The following is an 18,017-nucleotide window of genomic DNA, read 5'->3' on the forward strand; positions in this document are numbered from 1 at the left end:
GGGTCAAGACTTTTGAACTTTCTTTAACGTGCTGCACACTAATATACGGCCTCTGCTGCCCCCATGAGGCGTATAGTGTAACTGCATATACACAAGCAAGAGCTTCACAACTACCACAAAAAGGTGACAAGCGATATAGTTCACTTAATAATTATCCGCAATACATTAATGACGGAATATCTTAATTAACTCATGAAACTGCAGCTGGATTTTCTATTAACCTACAGTTTATTTTTGTTGTTCGGCTGAAGCATTGGGACCTCACTGTTTCCGACAGGCGACGTTAAGTACTAAAATAACCCTGTTAAACACGTCGTCCATTCATACTCCGTTTGCTGGTGCATACAAATAGTGCTTAAGTCGATACTCTAAGCAATAAATCTCTAAAACATAACAACACAAAGCAGATTGAGGGGGAGTTTCGTTGTAGGAGTCAACAAGTCTTAGCATAACTTGCAAATACGGTAGCTGAACTCCTTTAAGAATACGTGACGTCTGCTTTCAAGGTAACAGCCGCATGGTGTAATACCGTCACAAATTATTTATTGCATCCAGACTTTACACATAGAACCTGAAGTGTCTGTGTTCGTTGTATATCATCCCAGAAGTGACGAGATCTACTATCATCCGGGTCCCATGGTGTAATGGTTAGCACTCTGGACTTTGAATCCAGCGATCCGAGTTCAAATCTCGGTGGGACCTCGTCTTTTTTTTTGGGCTGCTTTGAAATTGCATTGAAATGTTTATAAATGCTAAATTTAATACGGTACATTTTCTTTCATTGTTTTTGATTTTTTTGTAAAATTATTTTTCTTTTTTTTTTTTACCGCAAGATGAACACAAAAAAGTTAAACGATACATAAACTATTGTCGATTTATTCTTAAATCAGTAACACACAATAAAAAAGATGTTAAACTTTAGAGATATGTCAGCAGATGGTAAAATTTACAGGAACTGATTAATCTTTAAAGCATTATTTAAAGAGAGAGCCAATAAATTGTGTCAAATGCCTTAGAATAAATAAGAAATAACCTTCTGTTACAGTAGCATAATCTCAAAAACAAAAAAACTTCCTTTAATTTGAGTAAATTTATTATGTGGGGGGAAAAGCTCCTCATTATGAAACATCATCATCTGTGGTTCAGTTGTTGGTACATTTACAGGTCCTTCTCAAAATATTAACATATTGTGATAAAGTTCATTATTTTCCATAATGTCATGATGAAAATTTAACATTCATATATTTTAGATTCATTGCACACTAACTGAAATATTTCAGGTCTTTTATTGTTTAATACGGATGATTGTGGCATACAGCTCATGAAAACCCAAAATTCCTATCTCACAAAATTAGCATATTTCATCCGACCAATAAAAGAAAAGTGTTTTTAATACAAAAAACGTCAACCTTCAAATAATCATGTACAGTTATGCACTCAATACTTGGTCGGGAATCCTTTGGCAGAAATGACTGCTTCAATGCGGCGTGGCATGGAGGCAATCAGCCTGTGGCACTGCTGAGGTCTTATGGAGGCCCAGGATGCTTCGATAGCGGCCTTTAGCTCATCCAGAGTGTTGGGTCTTGAGTCTCTCAACGTTCTCTTCACAATATCCCACAGATTCTCTATGGGGTTCAGGTCAGGAGAGTTGGCAGGCCAATTGAGCACAGTGATACCATGGTCAGTAAACCATTTACCAGTGGTTTTGGCACTGTGAGCAGGTGCCAGGTCGTGCTGAAAAATGAAATCTTCATCTCCATAAAGCTTTTCAGCAGATGGAAGCATGAAGTGCTCCAAAATCTCCTGATAGCTAGCTGCATTGACCCTGCCCTTGATAAAACACAGTGGACCAACACCAGCAGCTGACACGGCACCCCAGACCATCACTGACTGTGGGTACTTGACACTGGACTTCTGGCATTTTGGCATTTCCTTCTCCCCAGTCTTCCTCCAGACTCTGGCACCTTGATTTCCGAATGACATGCAGAATTTGCTTTCATCCGAAAAAAGTACTTTGGACCACTGAGCAACAGTCCAGTGCTGCTTCTCTGTAGCCCAGGTCAGGCGCTTCTGCTGCTGTTTCTGGTTCAAAAGTGGCTTGACCTGGGGAATGCGGCACCTGTAGCCCATTTCCTGCACACGCCTGTACACGGTGGCTCTGGATGTTTCTACTCCAGACTCAGTCCACTGCTTCCACAGGTCCCCCAAGGTCTGGAATCGGCCCTTCTCCACAATCTTCCTCAGGGTCCGGTCACCTCTTCTCGTTGTGCAGCGTTTTCTGCCACACTTTTTCCTTCCCACAGACTTCCCACTGAGGTGCCTTGATACAGCACTCTGGGAACAGCCTATTCGTTCAGAAATGTCTTTCTGTGTCTTACCCTCTTGCTTGAGGGTGTCAATAGTGGCCTTCTGGACAGCAGTCAGGTCGGCAGTCTTACCCATGATTGGGGTCTTGAGTGATGAACCAGGCTGGGAGTTTTAAAGGCCTCAGGAATCTTTTGCAGGTGTTTAGAGTTAACTCGTTGATTCAGATGATTAGGTTCATAGCTCGTTTAGAGACCCTTTTAATGATATGCTAATTTTGTGAGATAGGAATTTTGGGTTTTCATGAGCTGTATGCCAAAATCATCCGTATTAAGACAATAACAGACCTGAAATATTTCAGTTAGTGTGCAATGAATCTAAAATATATAAATGTTAAATTTTCATCATTACATTATGGAAAATAATGAACTTTATCACAATATGCTAATATTTTGAGAAGGACTTGTATAACAGTCCTTTTAAAACAAATGCAACTTTTGCATTCTTTTACTTTTCTAATTTGGAACTTCTTTGTAATCTCTCTATTTCTGTTTCCCTTGTGTATAAACATGAAGCAACACAGGGACCATTTCTTCTAACAGCTGGGAACAAAGAGGGGCTATTTGGGGTCACATGTCTCAACCATTATACACTATATAAACGCCAGCTGGTTGTTTAGGAGGCATACGAGGAAAATGCCTTCCCTGTTTTACTATCACCAGTGTAAATCAGTAAAGTTTACTGAACTCTAAACACATTAAATATAAGATGAACCAGACAAAAATCCCCTCATGCCCACTGGTAAGTATAGTGGAGAATCTTTGATGCTGTGCTCCTATATCTCATCTTAAAGCCCTGGTAACCTCTTTTAAACATGCATGGCATCCTTATTTTCGAATACCAGGACACTAAGACCTGAAATATTTCAGTTAGTGTGCAATGAATCTAAAATATATGAATCTTAAATTTTCATCATGACATTATGGAAAATAATGAACTTTATCACAATATGCTAATATTTTGAGAAGGACCTGTATATTGATCTACAAACCGGATTCCAAAAAAGTTGGGACACTAAACAAATTGTGAATAAAAACTGAATGCAATGATGTGGAGGTGCCAACATCTAATATTTTATTCAGAATAGAACACAAATCACAGAGAGAATGTATCATTTTAAGGGAAAAATATGTTATTTCAAAATTACATGGCGTCAACAAATCCCAAAAAAGTTGAGACAAGGCCATTTTTACCACTGTGTGGCATCCCCCCTTCTTCTTACAACACTCAACAGACGTCTGGGGAAAGAGGAGACAAGTTTCTCAAGTTTAGAAATAGGAATGCTCTCCCATTCATGTCTAATACAGGCCTCTAACTGTTCAATCGTCTTGGGCCTTCTTTGTCGCACCTTCCTCTTTATGATGCACCAAATGTTCTCTATAGGTGAAAGATCTGGACTGCAGGCTGGCCATTTCAGTACCCGGATCCTTCTCCTACGTAGCCATGATGTTGTGATTGCTGCAGAATGTAGTCTGGCATTATCTTGTTGAAAAATGCAGGGTCTTCCCTGAAAGAGATGACGTCTAGATGGGAGCATATGTTGTTCTAGAACCTGAACATAGTTCTCTGCATTAATGGTGCCTTTCCAGACATGCAAGCTGCCCATGCCACAAGCACTCATGCAACCCCGTACTATCAGTGATGCAGGCTTCTGAACGGAGCGTCGATAACAACTTGGGTTATCCTTGCCCTCTCTAGTCCGGATGACATGGCGTCCCAGTGTTCCATAAAGAACTTCAAATTGTGAGTCATCTGACCACAGAACAGTCTTCCATTTTGCCACTCCATTTTAAAAGACCCCTGGCCCAGTGCAAACGTCTGAGCTTGTGGAGCTTGCTTAGAAATGGCTTCCTCTTTGCACTGTAGAGTTTCAGCTGGCAACGGCGGATGGCACGGTGGGTTGTGATCACTGACAATGCTTTCTGGAAGTATTCCTGAGCCCATTCAGTTATTTCATTGACAGTGGCATTCCTGTTTGAGGTGCAGTGACGTTTAAGGGCCCGGAGATCACGAGCATCCAGTAGAGTTTTACAGCCTTGACCCTTACGCACAGCGATTGTTCCAGATTCTCTGAATCTTTTGATGATGTTATGCACGGTTGATGATGATAACTTGAAAGTCTGTGCTATTTTACGCTGGGTAACACCATTCTGGTATTGCTGCACTATCTTTCTGTGCAACAATGGTGGAATTGGTGATCCTCTTACCATCTTGGCTTCAGAGACACTGACACTCTGAGAAATTCTTTTTATACCCAATCATGTTGTCAATTGACCTAATTAGTGTTCATTGGTCTTCCAGCTGTTTGTTATATGCTCAATTTCCTTTGTCCAGCCACTTATTGCAACTTGTCCCAACTTTTTTGGGATTTGTTGATGCCATGTAATTTTGAAACAACATATTTTTCCCTTAAAATGATACATTCTCTCAGTTTAAACTTTTGATCTGGGATTTGTGTTCTATTCTGAATAACATATTTGATGTTGGCACCTCCACATCATTGCTTTCAGTTTTTATTCACAATTTGTTTAGTGTCCCAACTTTTTTGGAATCCGGTTTGTAACAAATGAACACAGAAATGATTCAGCAGCACAATGTAATCCTTATTCCATGGTCATCTCTTTCCCCAGAGATAGAGCCTACAGGAAAACTGGGAAGGTCTCAAGAGAAGATAGTCTAAGAGAGGACCCAGAACTCTGGACGAGATACAGGGTACACCCTGGACTAATCACCAGTCCATCACAGGACAACACAGAGACACACACACAACAAACAACCACAGACACAATCACACATAAGGGGAATTTGGAGAACAGTTAACCTAACAGTCATGTTTTTTGGACTGTGGGAGAAAGTTAGAGTACCCATAGAGAACCCACGCATGCACGGGGAGAATGTGGAAACTATGCAGAAAGATTCCAGGCCAGGATTCTTCCTGCAGGGCAGCAGTGCTACTGACTGTGCCCCAGTGCAGCCCTTATTACTACCAGGGATTAAAGAAACAACATTTACATATGATTTTTCCCCTGTTGAATAAATATTCTCAAATTAATGATTGCATTTGTATAAAAATTTTCAAAGTGCGCTTATGCTACTGCAATGAAAGATACATTTGTTTCAAGGTTTTTTACAGATCTTTACCAGGGGTGCCAATAAAGGTTACCATGCCTGCAGATGAAGGAATAGGAGAGGCAGTGTGATAGCAATGATTTGTAGCGCACGTTTTGTTTTCTGTTATTACTTACAAAGTTGTTGTCACCTGGTGAGAGCCAGGATAGAAATGTGCAGCTTGCCTTATTCTGTCCTTTTTTCAGCACTGGTGGAGAAAACGATGTGGAGATTAAATCTTTAGAAGCCATCACCTGAGTAAGTTATTGCTCATCTGTCACAGTGTACTTGCTGCCTTTTTTATGGCTTGTAAAATCACTCTCAGATCCATCTGAGAGTGACAGTGATGGCACTAACAGATCTGAAGTTTGAACACAAAATACTTCGGTTTATGTATCAAGAACTTTATTTTCTCACATTAATTTTTTAAATATAAACAGCAGCAATATAACATTGACATTTCTTTAGATTTTGTATTTTTTTTTTGGAATGCTTCTCAAATCTGACCAAAGTGACCTGAAACACAATGTCACACAGCCCTTTCATTCCCGGCTGTTGCAGTATACCACAGCTGTCTTTTATTTACGACACATCCGTGTATCTAGACTGGAAAGTTTGGATTTTTCGCAAACTGTATATGCATCTGTCTCGTAATGGCATCAATCAAGTCAAAGTTCTTGTAGTTTTACAATAAAGTCTCAACATTGGCTAGAACTGCAGCCTGCCAGAGTATTTACAGCATGATACACAGGAAAGATATGAAAATACAGCTCCAGAGGTGACATTAAATTATCTAGTTTTTTGGATTTGTACAAAAATATTTTGCAGCAAAGACACAAACCAGTAGAAATAAAACAATAGTAACAACATTTAAAGGCATCCGAAACATAACAACCCTAACAACAAATTTTATGAATGAACCTTGCAGTGCTGACTGTGGTGCAAAAGAGTACACTTCAGTCAGCACAAATGAGTGCACAAATGAATTTGTATAGCACTTCAAAAGTGTTTACTTTTAAGTGAAGTGTATTTTCAGAATAAAAGATGTTTCAAATTAAGGCTTCCTGCTGCAATACAGAAAATTGTCATTATATAAACTGTAGGTGTTGGCCAATCAAGCACATATTTTTCTCTGGAAAGATTCACAACAATGAAAGGGGGAACCCTAAACCTCTTACCCATACTCTCCTAACTTGCACCTTAATACAAGCCAAAGTGTTTCTGAACATGCTATGTACAGGATTTATCAACTTGAAAACTGTGCCTCTTGTTAACAGTCAGTTAAAAGTTCAACTTGACTCACATTTCAAATCGCCACTGAACTTTCTCAGTTTACAGTAAAAATGTGCTTTGATTTTTCAGGTTGCCGTCTCGAGCTACAGGCTTCAAATAAAAAGATCTAATCTACAAGTAGGCAGATTTGAGAAAGGCTGCATTAAGCTGTTGACCAGAAATCCAGGCAGCAGGTTAGTTTTACATATAGTACCCAGTAATAACAACTTTCACCCAACTGTGCATCAATATGACCTCATTACCAATTAAGAAACACTTCATTATTCATAGAGTTTTCAACAGTGAAACAAACACTGAATATGTTGAGGGCTAAACAGTTACTGACTGGGTACCTTACAATGACAATTTCGGTTTCCTTTACAAGTGCAGAGAGAAATTGGTTGATGACCAGAATCAGCTGATGCCTAGCTTGATAGACCCTGACAGGTGATTGGCCAGTCAGAAAATCAGCAAAATCCAATTATTTCTTTTTAATCAATGAACACACCATACTTAGCACTACCAGCTTGTGTCGATAACACTCTCTGTGATGTGGACGTTGTAACTGAGTGGTGAAAACTTAAAGTCTGCTATTTTCTGTGTCAATGGGGAGTTTAAAATGAAGTCAGAGGAAACACAGAAATGGAAGAAGTTATTTAAAAGGAAACATTTTTTCCAAAGACATGTCAAGATAGACCTGCAGTTCATTCAGATTGCGAGAGAGAGAGAGCAATACATAAAGCTGATAACAGGAAGGCTGAACAGAGTATCCTTATGAGCTTTCAATCTGTGTGCCCAGCAACAAGCTGGATTCAGACATGCTGCAATGTTTTGAAATGTTAAGGTATGCTGGAGTTGAGGCAAGGATATGAATTCTTTAGAATATACACATAGGGAAAATGGTTTTAGCAATGCTAGCAATGCTAATTGCTAATATAGGACACTAAAACCAGTGAATAAACAGCAAATCCCCTATTCACTGCTGGCTCATACAGTAGCCTCTGTTCCTAATGTAAATAATAGATGACCGCCTCTGAACTACCTCATGTACATCAGTCCCTTAATGTTTTCTGTCTGCCTCCTTTCTAATGGGCAACATGCGGTGACTCCTTTGGATACCAAGGGATATTCTATAACAATTTTCCGAAATAGTCAACAGGCATTCCATTAGTTACAGGAAGATTGTGTAAAAATATCAGTGAGATTGTAAATACAATATCATTTATGTACATACAAAGCAATCAGTTGGCATTTTGCTTCGTAAAGAAATGTTTTTGTTTCACTCCTATCAGATCTGAGTTGCTTTAGTTGCTGTGTGTGCTTGGCACCACAACCATTATCTCTGTTGCTTATTCATTCTGAGGTTGATGGTCTCGGTTTGTGTGTCCTTATCCTGTCTTTTTCTGCCCATTGGCTCCATGCTGCACCGCAGACACGAAGTGGCAGTTTTGGTAGTTTGAGGATGAGATGAAGCAGCAGTGGGCACCTCCACGGTCCCAGTGGCATGGCTGGATTCCACGATGGAGGAGTTGGTATGACAGTGATTGCTGACATAAGGTGTTTCTCCCCAGCCAGTTTTCCCCCAGGCGATCTGCCACTGAGCCCACTTCCTGCGCAGTGCTGTTTGGGCCTGCGCATCAACAACATCAGAATTCAAACAGATGTTTCACTTCTGGATTGCTGGTTACAAAACTTAAAACCACCTAATTTTTAGTCTGGGCATTTCTCCCTGAACTTCATGACATTTACCTTTGTACAGAAATGTGTTAGAGGGCTCATGACTAAGTTGTAAAACATCTGGAAACTGAATGAGAGAGATGGAAAAGCTGAACTGAGCGCAATTCACTGCAGCAACATTAAAGGTTCTTTATAGTAGCTGTAACTGACAAACTTTTCAGATGATGTTCTTATACTCAATCATTTGTCTGCTGTGTGTACATTGCAGTCAGGCTGTTACACACACCTCTGTCTGCTGAGGGCCATTATTAATAAAAACATGTCTATTTCTCTGTTTTAATTTGAAGTAAAATGAAAAAAGAATTAATATTGATTCCTCATCCATTCAAACTTAAATCCTGTATTGTGTTGTGTCTGCATGTTATAAAACAATGCAATTAAAAATAAATGAAAAACATGAGATACTTTATATCCATCGAGTACTCTGGCTGGAAAGGCTTACCATTTTCCATTTTCTGTGCAGGTTTCACAGGGATGATCACTGTGCACCACATCCTACCACTGTCCTCCAAGTTTAAATAACTTCTGACCTACAAATAACCATCTAGTACATTATTAAAACAGTGTTTGTATAAAACAATATGACATTTTTGAGATTGGAATTATTTTATGATAGCAGGAATTGACTTTTAATCGGTCCACCTCTGACTACCTTTTAGTTTTAGCCTCCAGCAGGAACTAATCGATATTTCAACAAAATGAAGATGCTAAAAGATTCACAGTGTCCTGAAAAAGTATTTGCCCCCTTTAAAATGTCTTGAGATCTGTCTGTTTTTTCAGATTTAAGAGTTTTACTCTAATACTGCTGCAGTGTGTTCATTATTTAAAACATAAACAGGCATCCATGAATTCTGATGCATCATCAGATGGCAGCTCCAGCGAAACTCACACTTGATGCTGCATGCGGGTATTATCATGAGTAAAACCATACATGGGAAACGTTTGGAGAAAGCTGTTTATAATATGATCTGAGGAAATCATTTGATGCTTTTTAATTCTTCAAGCTCTCAAAAATATGACACCTGTAATGTCCTTAATGGTCTGGCTGTTGACTTCACAGGAGCCATCTGTCATTTATGTTGTATGAACTAGGGGGTAGTTGAGTTGAGGGTAGCCTCACCCCTGTTCCTTAGTTCTGCTTACGATTTGTGTCACATTCGCAAAGGACAACGTTTTTTGAACAGAGAAACGCTGTTTTATGTGTTGAGAAGATGAGAAGATTGCCCTTCTAACTTTAACGAATCTTACTCACTTTTCCTGCATAACTGGATTTTGGGGGGGAAGTAGGAGTGCTCACTCCATCCTTTGATGATTCCCTATAAGCAGCTACACATCCATTCTACATATTAAGAGAAACTTTTTTTCTGTTCTAAATATTTCCTGTTTTATGAAGAACTGCTTTCAAATGCCTTCATTGTATCAGGAATTAATAAAAAAAAATACTAGCTTGCTTTGAAAAACTGTGGAAATGTTGACTGGGATTAATTGTTGTTCATACTTGTAAAGATTTTCTGTTTGTCTGACTAAAAATACACTGAAATATACACTTTGAAGAAAGTAACAATTGTTGCCAAAAGACATTATTATTTGAGGTTTGTTTTTACATTTTTAATCTTTAAACTTGTGAACAAACAGAAGTACACATTTAAAATAACGTTATATTAAGGAGAGTATAGGTAATTTCATAATTAATACTCAATTTGATTTGATTAATTTTTTTAGAAAATTAGATGAGGTTAAAATACTGGAGTTCAACATACCTCTGCATTGCAGAAACAGAGAATAATTGCCACAAGGAGTCCCTACAAAATAAGAGACAGTTTATGAAACAATAAAAAACAGATTAAAATACGATTACTATATAAATGTAAAAAACTAAATAAAGTGACTAAATTATTAAAAGTACTCAGTACATGGGTTTGGAAAACATGAATGATATGAACTAGCTAGCACAGGGTGATTTTGTTCACCCCTTCACAAGTATAATAAATATAGGTGAATTTGTTTTAGACATCTGTGTTCAATGTTGAGGTTTAATGGTAAATTTATTTCTTATTTTTTAAAAACGTGAAGTGATACTTCTGTATTAAAGAAAAGAGAGTATTTTACCATAGAACTGTAAAAATCCTATACATTTAATTAGAATACAATGGCTTGTAATATTATTTATACTCCTTAAACTTCTCCACATTTTGTCACAGAACAGCCTCATATGTCGACATACAGTATTTTCTTTGAAATGGTGTGCATTTGTATTTAACTGCTTCTAATATTTTATTCACTAATGTTCTTTAACAGGGGTCAGATTCCTTCAAAGAACAGCTTTATTGAGATTCATCCATCCATCCATCGGCTTTGACTACAGAACCTTCATTCTACAAGGCAACAATGATAACAAATGTGTCACCGTGCAGCCCTGTGTTGAAAACGTTGGGTTACTTAACATAATCCCTGGTTCTATGATAACAGAGTGAGGTGTTTCCCTATGGGAATCACCTCAGCGTGACCAACTACGGAAGCTCCAATGACATCACGCCTGTCTGAGACAGACAAGTAGAGCCGTGTCCGTGGCTTCCCCACCAACCAATATCACGGCCAACCTATCCTACTCAACTCATTCTAAACCTGTGTCTTTCTGTGTCCATGGAAGAATGGATGTGATGGAGGAACACCTCACTCTGTTAACAAAGAACCAGGGATTACGTTAAGTAACCCAATGTTCTTTTTCTAACTTCGCTCAGTGTTTCACTATGGGAGATATAGCCCCCTCCCGGATTGCATGCTGGCCATGGTTTGCTGCCATGAATGGCAGCAAATCATGGCCTAGCCAGACTCCGATATCCCTAGTCGGAACACAGCGCGCGCTAGCGATGGCTGGGCCACATCCAGCCTGTAAAACCTCACAAATGTTTGCAGTGTAGCCCAACTGGCTGCAGCACAGATGTCCTGAACTGACACACCATGGAACAAGACCCAAGAGGTGGCCATACCTCTGGTAGAATGGGCCCTCACACCTGTAGGAGGCTCTGAGTCTACACATCTATATGCCAGAAATATAGCCTCCACAATCCAGGGCAATAACCTTTGTTGTGAGACAGGTTTGCCCTTATTAGCAGTGGCCCAAGACACAAACAGAAGGTCAGCTCGCCTAAAACAAGCTGTCCTGTCCACATAAGCCCTTAAAGCCCTCACTGGACATAAGCAATTAAGCTTCTGCTCCTCTGTTGAGGAGAACGGGGGTGGATGGGATGCCAGAAGTTCCACCATCGAACATCTGTATGACAACTCCAACACCTTGGGCACAAAAGCGGGGTTGGGTATCAAGCACACCTTGGAGAACCCAGGAGCCCACTGTAAACAGGCGTGTGTTGCTCACTCGCTTTCAGTCGTGGTCAGGGCTAAGAGCAGTGCAGTTTTCAATGACAGAAATTTCAAGCCAATACAAAGGCTCAAAGGGATGATGGCAAAGGGCCTCCAGCACCAGAGTGAGGTCCCATAATGGCATCAGGGGCTTAGAGATCGTCAGTGTACGCCATGCCCCCTTCATGAAACGACACACTAAAGGGTGCTGACCCACAGGTTTGTTACCAAAAGAAAAAAGACAAGTTGAAATTGCAGCTAAATAGACCTTAATAGTTAAAAAGGCCTTACCCTTTTCAAGCTCTGCAGAAAACAGAGCACCTCCACCACCGGACATTGTAAAGGAATGGCCTGTCTTTCCCCAAACCATTCCTTAAAAACATGCCATTTACTACTGTAAAGAGAGTGAGTCGAAGAAGCCCTAACATTTTGTATTGTGTTGATGACCTTTGGAGGAAGACCTGCTCCATTTAAATTCCACCTTTCACGGGCCAAGCCCAGATAGCCAGGTGACCTGGGGGAGGATGATAAATCTCCCCCTGAGCCTGAAACAGCATTTCCTTGCAAATGGGGAGGGGCCATGGTTCCGCTGACAGAACTTGGAATATCTCTGCAACCCAGGGCTTCATCTGGATCTGACAGCGAGAACAACAAAGCACAATGAGCATTTTCCTATGAGGTGAAGAGATCTACGGCAGCCCGTACGTATCTCTGCCAGATCTGTTCCACCACTTGGGGGTGAAGTTTCCATTCCCCATACAAAGGGTTCCTCCTGGATAACAGATCGGTACGTGTGTTGAACGTACTGAAAGAACTCTGGTCCTGCACCACAGAAATATTTCCCAAGCCAGTCCATGTAGCTGCATGGACCTGGTCCCGCCTTGACAGTTGATATAAGCCACCACCGTGGAGTTGCCTGTCTTCACTAAGGTGCTGCGACCGATCAAATAGGGCATGAAGTGCTTCAAAGCTAGGAACACTGCAAGTAGTTCCAGCATGTTGATGTGGAGCCGTGTCATTTTTGGCGACCATACACCATTCACAGTTCTGCCCATCATGGCTGCAACCCAGCCTGTCAGGGTAACCCTGGATGCTACCATTCCTTTTTTTTTTTGCAGGACTAGAGGCCTTTATTTTTTTATTTTTCCAACCGTAGGTAGACAGGAAGAGGGAAAAGAGAGGGGAAGACATTCGGCAAAGGTCGCCGGGTCCAGGACTCAAACCTGGGACAGCCACATCGAGGATTATAGCCTCTGCACCTCCAGCGCAACACCGGATGCTAACATTCCTAACGGTACGCCCGCCGTGTGAACCGCCAGGTTTCCCCACTGCCGGAGAGCTGTCACACATGCCGGTGTTACTTTCACTCTGTATGACAGATGACGGCAGGGACACAGAGGCAATGATGTGACCCACTGCTGAAAATCCCTCATCATCAGAAGTCCCAGATGGACAATGGAAATTACCGATGCCATCAGGCCAAGGAGCCGCAGGCAAAGTCTGAATAAAACGACTTTTACCAACCGAAAATGTGCCATGCACCGAGTGAATGATAAGATCCTCCCTTTCTGATAGCGTGACACAATAAGTGAGGGAGTTTATTTTGAGACCCAAATACTCTGTGCATTGCACGGGGACCAGGCTACTCTTTGCCCAGTTTATACTGAACCTGAGGTTGATGAGGTGGATCATCACCGCCTGGTAGTTGCTGATTGCTTGGTCGCTCGTTTGGGAGCAAAAGAGGTAGTTGTGTATGTACAAAAATATTCTGATGCCGCTCTTCCTCAGAGGGAACAGCACTGCTTCCACTTGCTGAACACCCTCGGAGCTAATGCCAGCCCAAACGGGATGGTTTGAAACTCTTAGGCTGTGCCTTGATAAGCAAACCATAGATACTTTCGATGCGGGGGGTAAAAGTTGATGTAAAAATATGCGTCCGGGAGATCGATTGTTACAAACCAATATCCCGGACGGATGGAGCGGCATAGAGCCTTGTGTGTTAACCTCCTGAACGTATACCTGTGTAAGCGATGGTTTAAGACACGCATATCCAGTATGTGGCATAGTGTTACACCGTCTTTTTTTGGTATGAGACTATAGCGCGAGTAGAAGCCCTGATGAACCTCCTCGTTTGGTACTACTCTGATTGCTTTTCTGTCTACTAGGGATGCAATTTTGTCTTCCAGGACGAGTGCTGAATCCCCGCTGGTAACTGAAAAGAGCACTCAGTTGAATTTCGGAGGTCTCATGGCAAACTGCGGTCTGTACCCCTTGGAAATTTTGGCTAAAACCCAAGGAGAGACTGCGCATGTCCACCCAGCTCCTAGGAGCTTGCGTCTGATGGCTGTCACTTGCCGCCTCGGCCGAAAATGACAAGAGGCAAGGGTCCTGGCTGTTAGCTACAGCCACTCTTAGCCGCCTCTCCAGGATCTTTTCTGGCATCAATGAGCAGTGCTTGCATCCCTGGGGGTCAGCCAGCAATGTCTGGGTGTTTGGCACCCATGCAAGCAATGCACATCGGGTGAGGGTTCCCGACTCGAGATGGATGCCCCGCATGACGCTGGACACGGATACAACCTCTTTAACTTTCGATTCAGACCCTTTGGCAGGAGTAGGAGCCGCAGCTATGACTAAAGACTAACATGAAGCTCGTCTTAACACATTACCTTAAAGTTGGGAGACAAAGTCCGTTTGCCGTGACACATTAGCCAGACTGTACAAACCCTATGCTAGCGATTAGCGTTAACCAGAAACCAAGCTCACCCTTACCTGTTAGCTTGGTCTGCACAAACGTTGCTATTCTGTTAATTAAAACAGAAAGATAGGGAACAGCGTGCCTTTACGTGGTCACTGCTCCAGACGTTTGGGCAATTACAGAATGCTTCTGTCAAAGCACTCACCCAGCACGTTCCAGTCCTGTCCTGGTACTGCGTTCAGCGACATATTCCTTTATGGAACGCCTAAGAACCGTTAAGCAGAGCCAAGCTAGCCTGAACGTGCCAAGGGAGCTTCGTTGTAGTCTTCACACGGGACGAAAGCAAGAATGAGTTGAGTAGGATAGGTTGGCCGTAACAGTGGTTAGTTAGTGGAGCCACGGACACAGCTCAACCTGTCTGTCGCAGACAGATGTGATGTCATTGGTGCTTCCGTAGTTGGTCACGCTGAGGCGATTCCCATAGTGAAACATCGAACGAAGTTAGAAAAAGGACCATGTATTGTTTTCTTTCCACTACAAAATTATGCTTTACTTTGCTTTGGTCAATCACATACAATGACCCAACACTGAAGTTTTTAAATATAACATGACAAGATGTGAAAAAGTTCATGGGGTGTCAATACTAACTCTGGAAAGCAATTTAAAATCACATGTGAATACCTGGAAGTTGGTAAAGACACATACAAAAGAAAAGATGACTTGGTTGTGATATTCATTTGATATAGCGGGCATAAAAATGTACTGGACTCCAAGCAGAGGGATCAGGATAAGGGTGGCTCTGACTGCCTTCATGTAGGTTGTAGACTCAGCGCAGTGTGTCTTCCTCAGCTTAGTGATTAGGACCCGGACGACATTCAGGAGAAAGAAAAGGTTTACCTGAGTGGGTGAATGGACAGAAGTTAAAGATAACAATATCAATAAAGCAACAATACGAAACAAGTGGAACTGCAAGCATTCATAGTAGAGGTACAAGCCCTCTGGATCATATCCCTTCTTGTAGATATTCCTGCCCACCAACAGCTGATTAACAAATTGGTCAACACACCAACAAATGGACAATAAAACTGCATGTTGCTCTGTTGTCAGAAATAGTACAGAAAGTTTTATTGACCCAGCACAAATTCTCAAGCAAGGTGATGTTCAACTTTCCCAGATCTTAGTACATGACCCTCGGCTTACATCATAAATCTGTTAATCCAATTTTAAGATAACAGCTGAAGATGACAGCCATGAAAACACAATATGACTTAATTAAATGTCAAGCTGGAATAAGGTCACAGGTCCAGATGGCCCAGAGTTTTGAAGGCTTGGGTGGACCACCTTTGTGGGATTCTGAAGCATCTCTCAAATCCAAGGACAAGAGAGGAGGTTCCAGTGCAATTAAAGAGATTCTGCCTTGTTCCCATCCTAAAAATTTTTATCCATGTGTCCTTAATGACTACAGACCCTCCCTCCCTTGGTCCTATAGAGTTTCAGCCGCTGCTGTGGACTGTTTCCTGCCCCGTCGGTTGGGAACCCCGGTGGGGTTTACTCCTCCTCAGTGCTAGGTGGTTTTGCTGCTGGGGGCTTATGCGGGCACCTGGACCCAGGGGTGGCTGGGTTACATGCTTGGCCAGTGTTGGGGGATGTGGTGGTGGAGCTGGGTTAGGGGGTTTGGTGCCCTGCATCTTTCCTGTACCTCTTTGACCTGGAAACTGCTGCTCCTGTGCTTCTCTGCAGACCTACCTCTGTGTTGGGCCTATTGCTATTGTGTGGGTGTTCCCTGTGTCTGTCTGCCCGGGACTACGGCGGCCTTCGGGAGCCCAGGCCACCTGACCTTTGCTGTCCTTAAATAGTGTATCGCTATACCTCAGCAGAGAATTAGTCGACTTTTCAGCAGCACAAGACATTGTTGTCAAGCTGTAATTGATGTTTGATACATTGAAATTTTTTTCTGTTGTACAGTACCCACCACTATTTTTAACCTTTGTTTCAATTAATTCTTGTAGTTAAAAAAATTATTGCATATTGTCGGTCTACTGAAATGCCCACCTTAGTTTCCATAAATTTCAAACAAAAGTTGATTAGGTACAAAATTAGTCAGTAGTGTACATGAGTGTAAACTCTTGACAATCAGTAGAAAAAAAGATACTTTAAAAACTACTCACAAAAAGTGCAGCATAGATAGGCCCATGAGTGATGTAGAGAAGGTGGGAATTTGCACTGATCCAACATCTAAAGAAAACAGATGAAGCATTTTAGAGAAAGCCTTCAGGCTTTGACATGTTTAGTGAAATGGACTGTTTTATGTCAACTCAGCTGATACTTGTAGTATCAAATCAAGGTACTGCTTAAATCTTGATAGAGGTTCTTTCGTTCGTCTGTTCATGTTTTCTTTTTTATGCTTCTTATTTCCTGGTTATTTCCACACAGGCAATGTTTTTCAACTCAGCTTAGTTTAGTTCAGGTTTAGCCTAACCTAAACTAAAATATGCTGTATGTACTATGCCTCAAATGAGATAAATGTCAAAACTCTTTTGGATTTACCTTGAAAAAGAAATTTATAGAATCAGGTAATTTTAGAAAGAACATATTTAGCAATTAGGGATGCAAACAAATAATCTACTTATGAATAATTGTCAAATAATGTTTTATTAGATTAATATTGTTTGATTCGATTAACTGACATCAGCTTAGTCTGTCTTTAATTAATAGTTATACATCTCTGTGTTCATGGGGGTCATGAGTGATTCACAGATTTTATTATAGAAACTGTCATGTAGATAAAACAAGCACAGGAACTCCAACATGCCACCTTTCATGCATAAATAACACAAAAATCTAAATTAGTATTATATCTGTGGAAACTATTAGTCAAATTTATTTTTGAAAAAAACACTTGAGTCTAAATACAAGCAGGAGAATAAATTAAAGCTAATCATAATTGAAATAACGTCTCCTCTTTTTGCGAAAGTGACCATGAAACAAACCACAAGAAATGGTGCAGTTGTAAAACCTTACGTGTCATTAAAGTAGAATCCACGAGCAACAGCATATGTAAGAACAGGAACGATGGGGAAAACTATGAACACAGACAAACACAAACTTAAGGATCATATCATCCCAAAAATACATCTAGAAGCTGTTGTAAGGAATAATAACTCAAGTTAGATGCTGAGCTTCATGTAGGTAAAAAAGGGAAAAGAGGAAACTTGAGCAAAAAACTGAGCCTTTTGAGAACAGGTTGCATTACATTCACTTTATCAATCTGTAAAGTAGTTTTTCAGCTTTTACTTAGGCAACTGCACAGTTAGAAACTGTATTGTTCAAGCTGATACTGGCCTTCCACTTAAATAAAAGTTGATTCCAACATGCATTTTCAGACTGATTAACAACAGAAAAACTTATAGCTCTATAGCTTAGTCTCAAGATTTAAAAACCAACAGTTACATGTAGGAAACTGGTCATACTTTATGCAAGA

At 40.9% G+C, this 18,017-nt stretch overlaps 1 protein-coding gene and 1 non-coding gene across 6 annotated transcripts in view; one reads left to right on the forward strand and one right to left on the reverse strand.

The window, feature by feature from the left end:
- The first annotated feature begins 630 nt into the window (after window positions 1-630).
- Window positions 631-702, forward strand: trnaq-uug. The gene has a single exon. It is a non-coding gene; the product is annotated as a tRNA-Gln (tRNA).
- Window positions 703-5,860: 5,158 nt separating this feature from the next.
- The window catches only part of calcrl2 (calcitonin receptor-like 2), a 62,819-nt gene continuing 50,662 nt past the window's right edge, over window positions 5,861-18,017 (reverse strand). For 4 of the 5 annotated variants that reach the window (XM_047370989.1, XM_047370998.1, XM_047371005.1 and 1 more), the window contains 5 exons: window positions 17,558-17,618; window positions 16,705-16,771; window positions 15,218-15,433; window positions 10,242-10,283; window positions 5,861-8,374 (listed from right to left, as the gene is read on the reverse strand). In XM_047370989.1, the coding sequence (XP_047226945.1) occupies window positions 8,081-8,374; window positions 10,242-10,283; window positions 15,218-15,433; window positions 16,705-16,771; window positions 17,558-17,618 (680 nt within the window). In that variant the 3' untranslated portion in view covers window positions 5,861-8,080. The remainder of the gene's footprint in view (window positions 8,375-10,241; window positions 10,284-15,217; window positions 15,434-16,704; window positions 16,772-17,557; window positions 17,619-18,017) is intronic. The other variant, XM_047371011.1, reaches the window with a different exon arrangement.

This window comes from Girardinichthys multiradiatus, chromosome 1, assembly GCF_021462225.1.
Source record: "Girardinichthys multiradiatus isolate DD_20200921_A chromosome 1, DD_fGirMul_XY1, whole genome shotgun sequence".
In the NCBI taxonomy this organism is placed as follows: Eukaryota; Metazoa; Chordata; class Actinopteri; order Cyprinodontiformes; family Goodeidae; genus Girardinichthys; species Girardinichthys multiradiatus.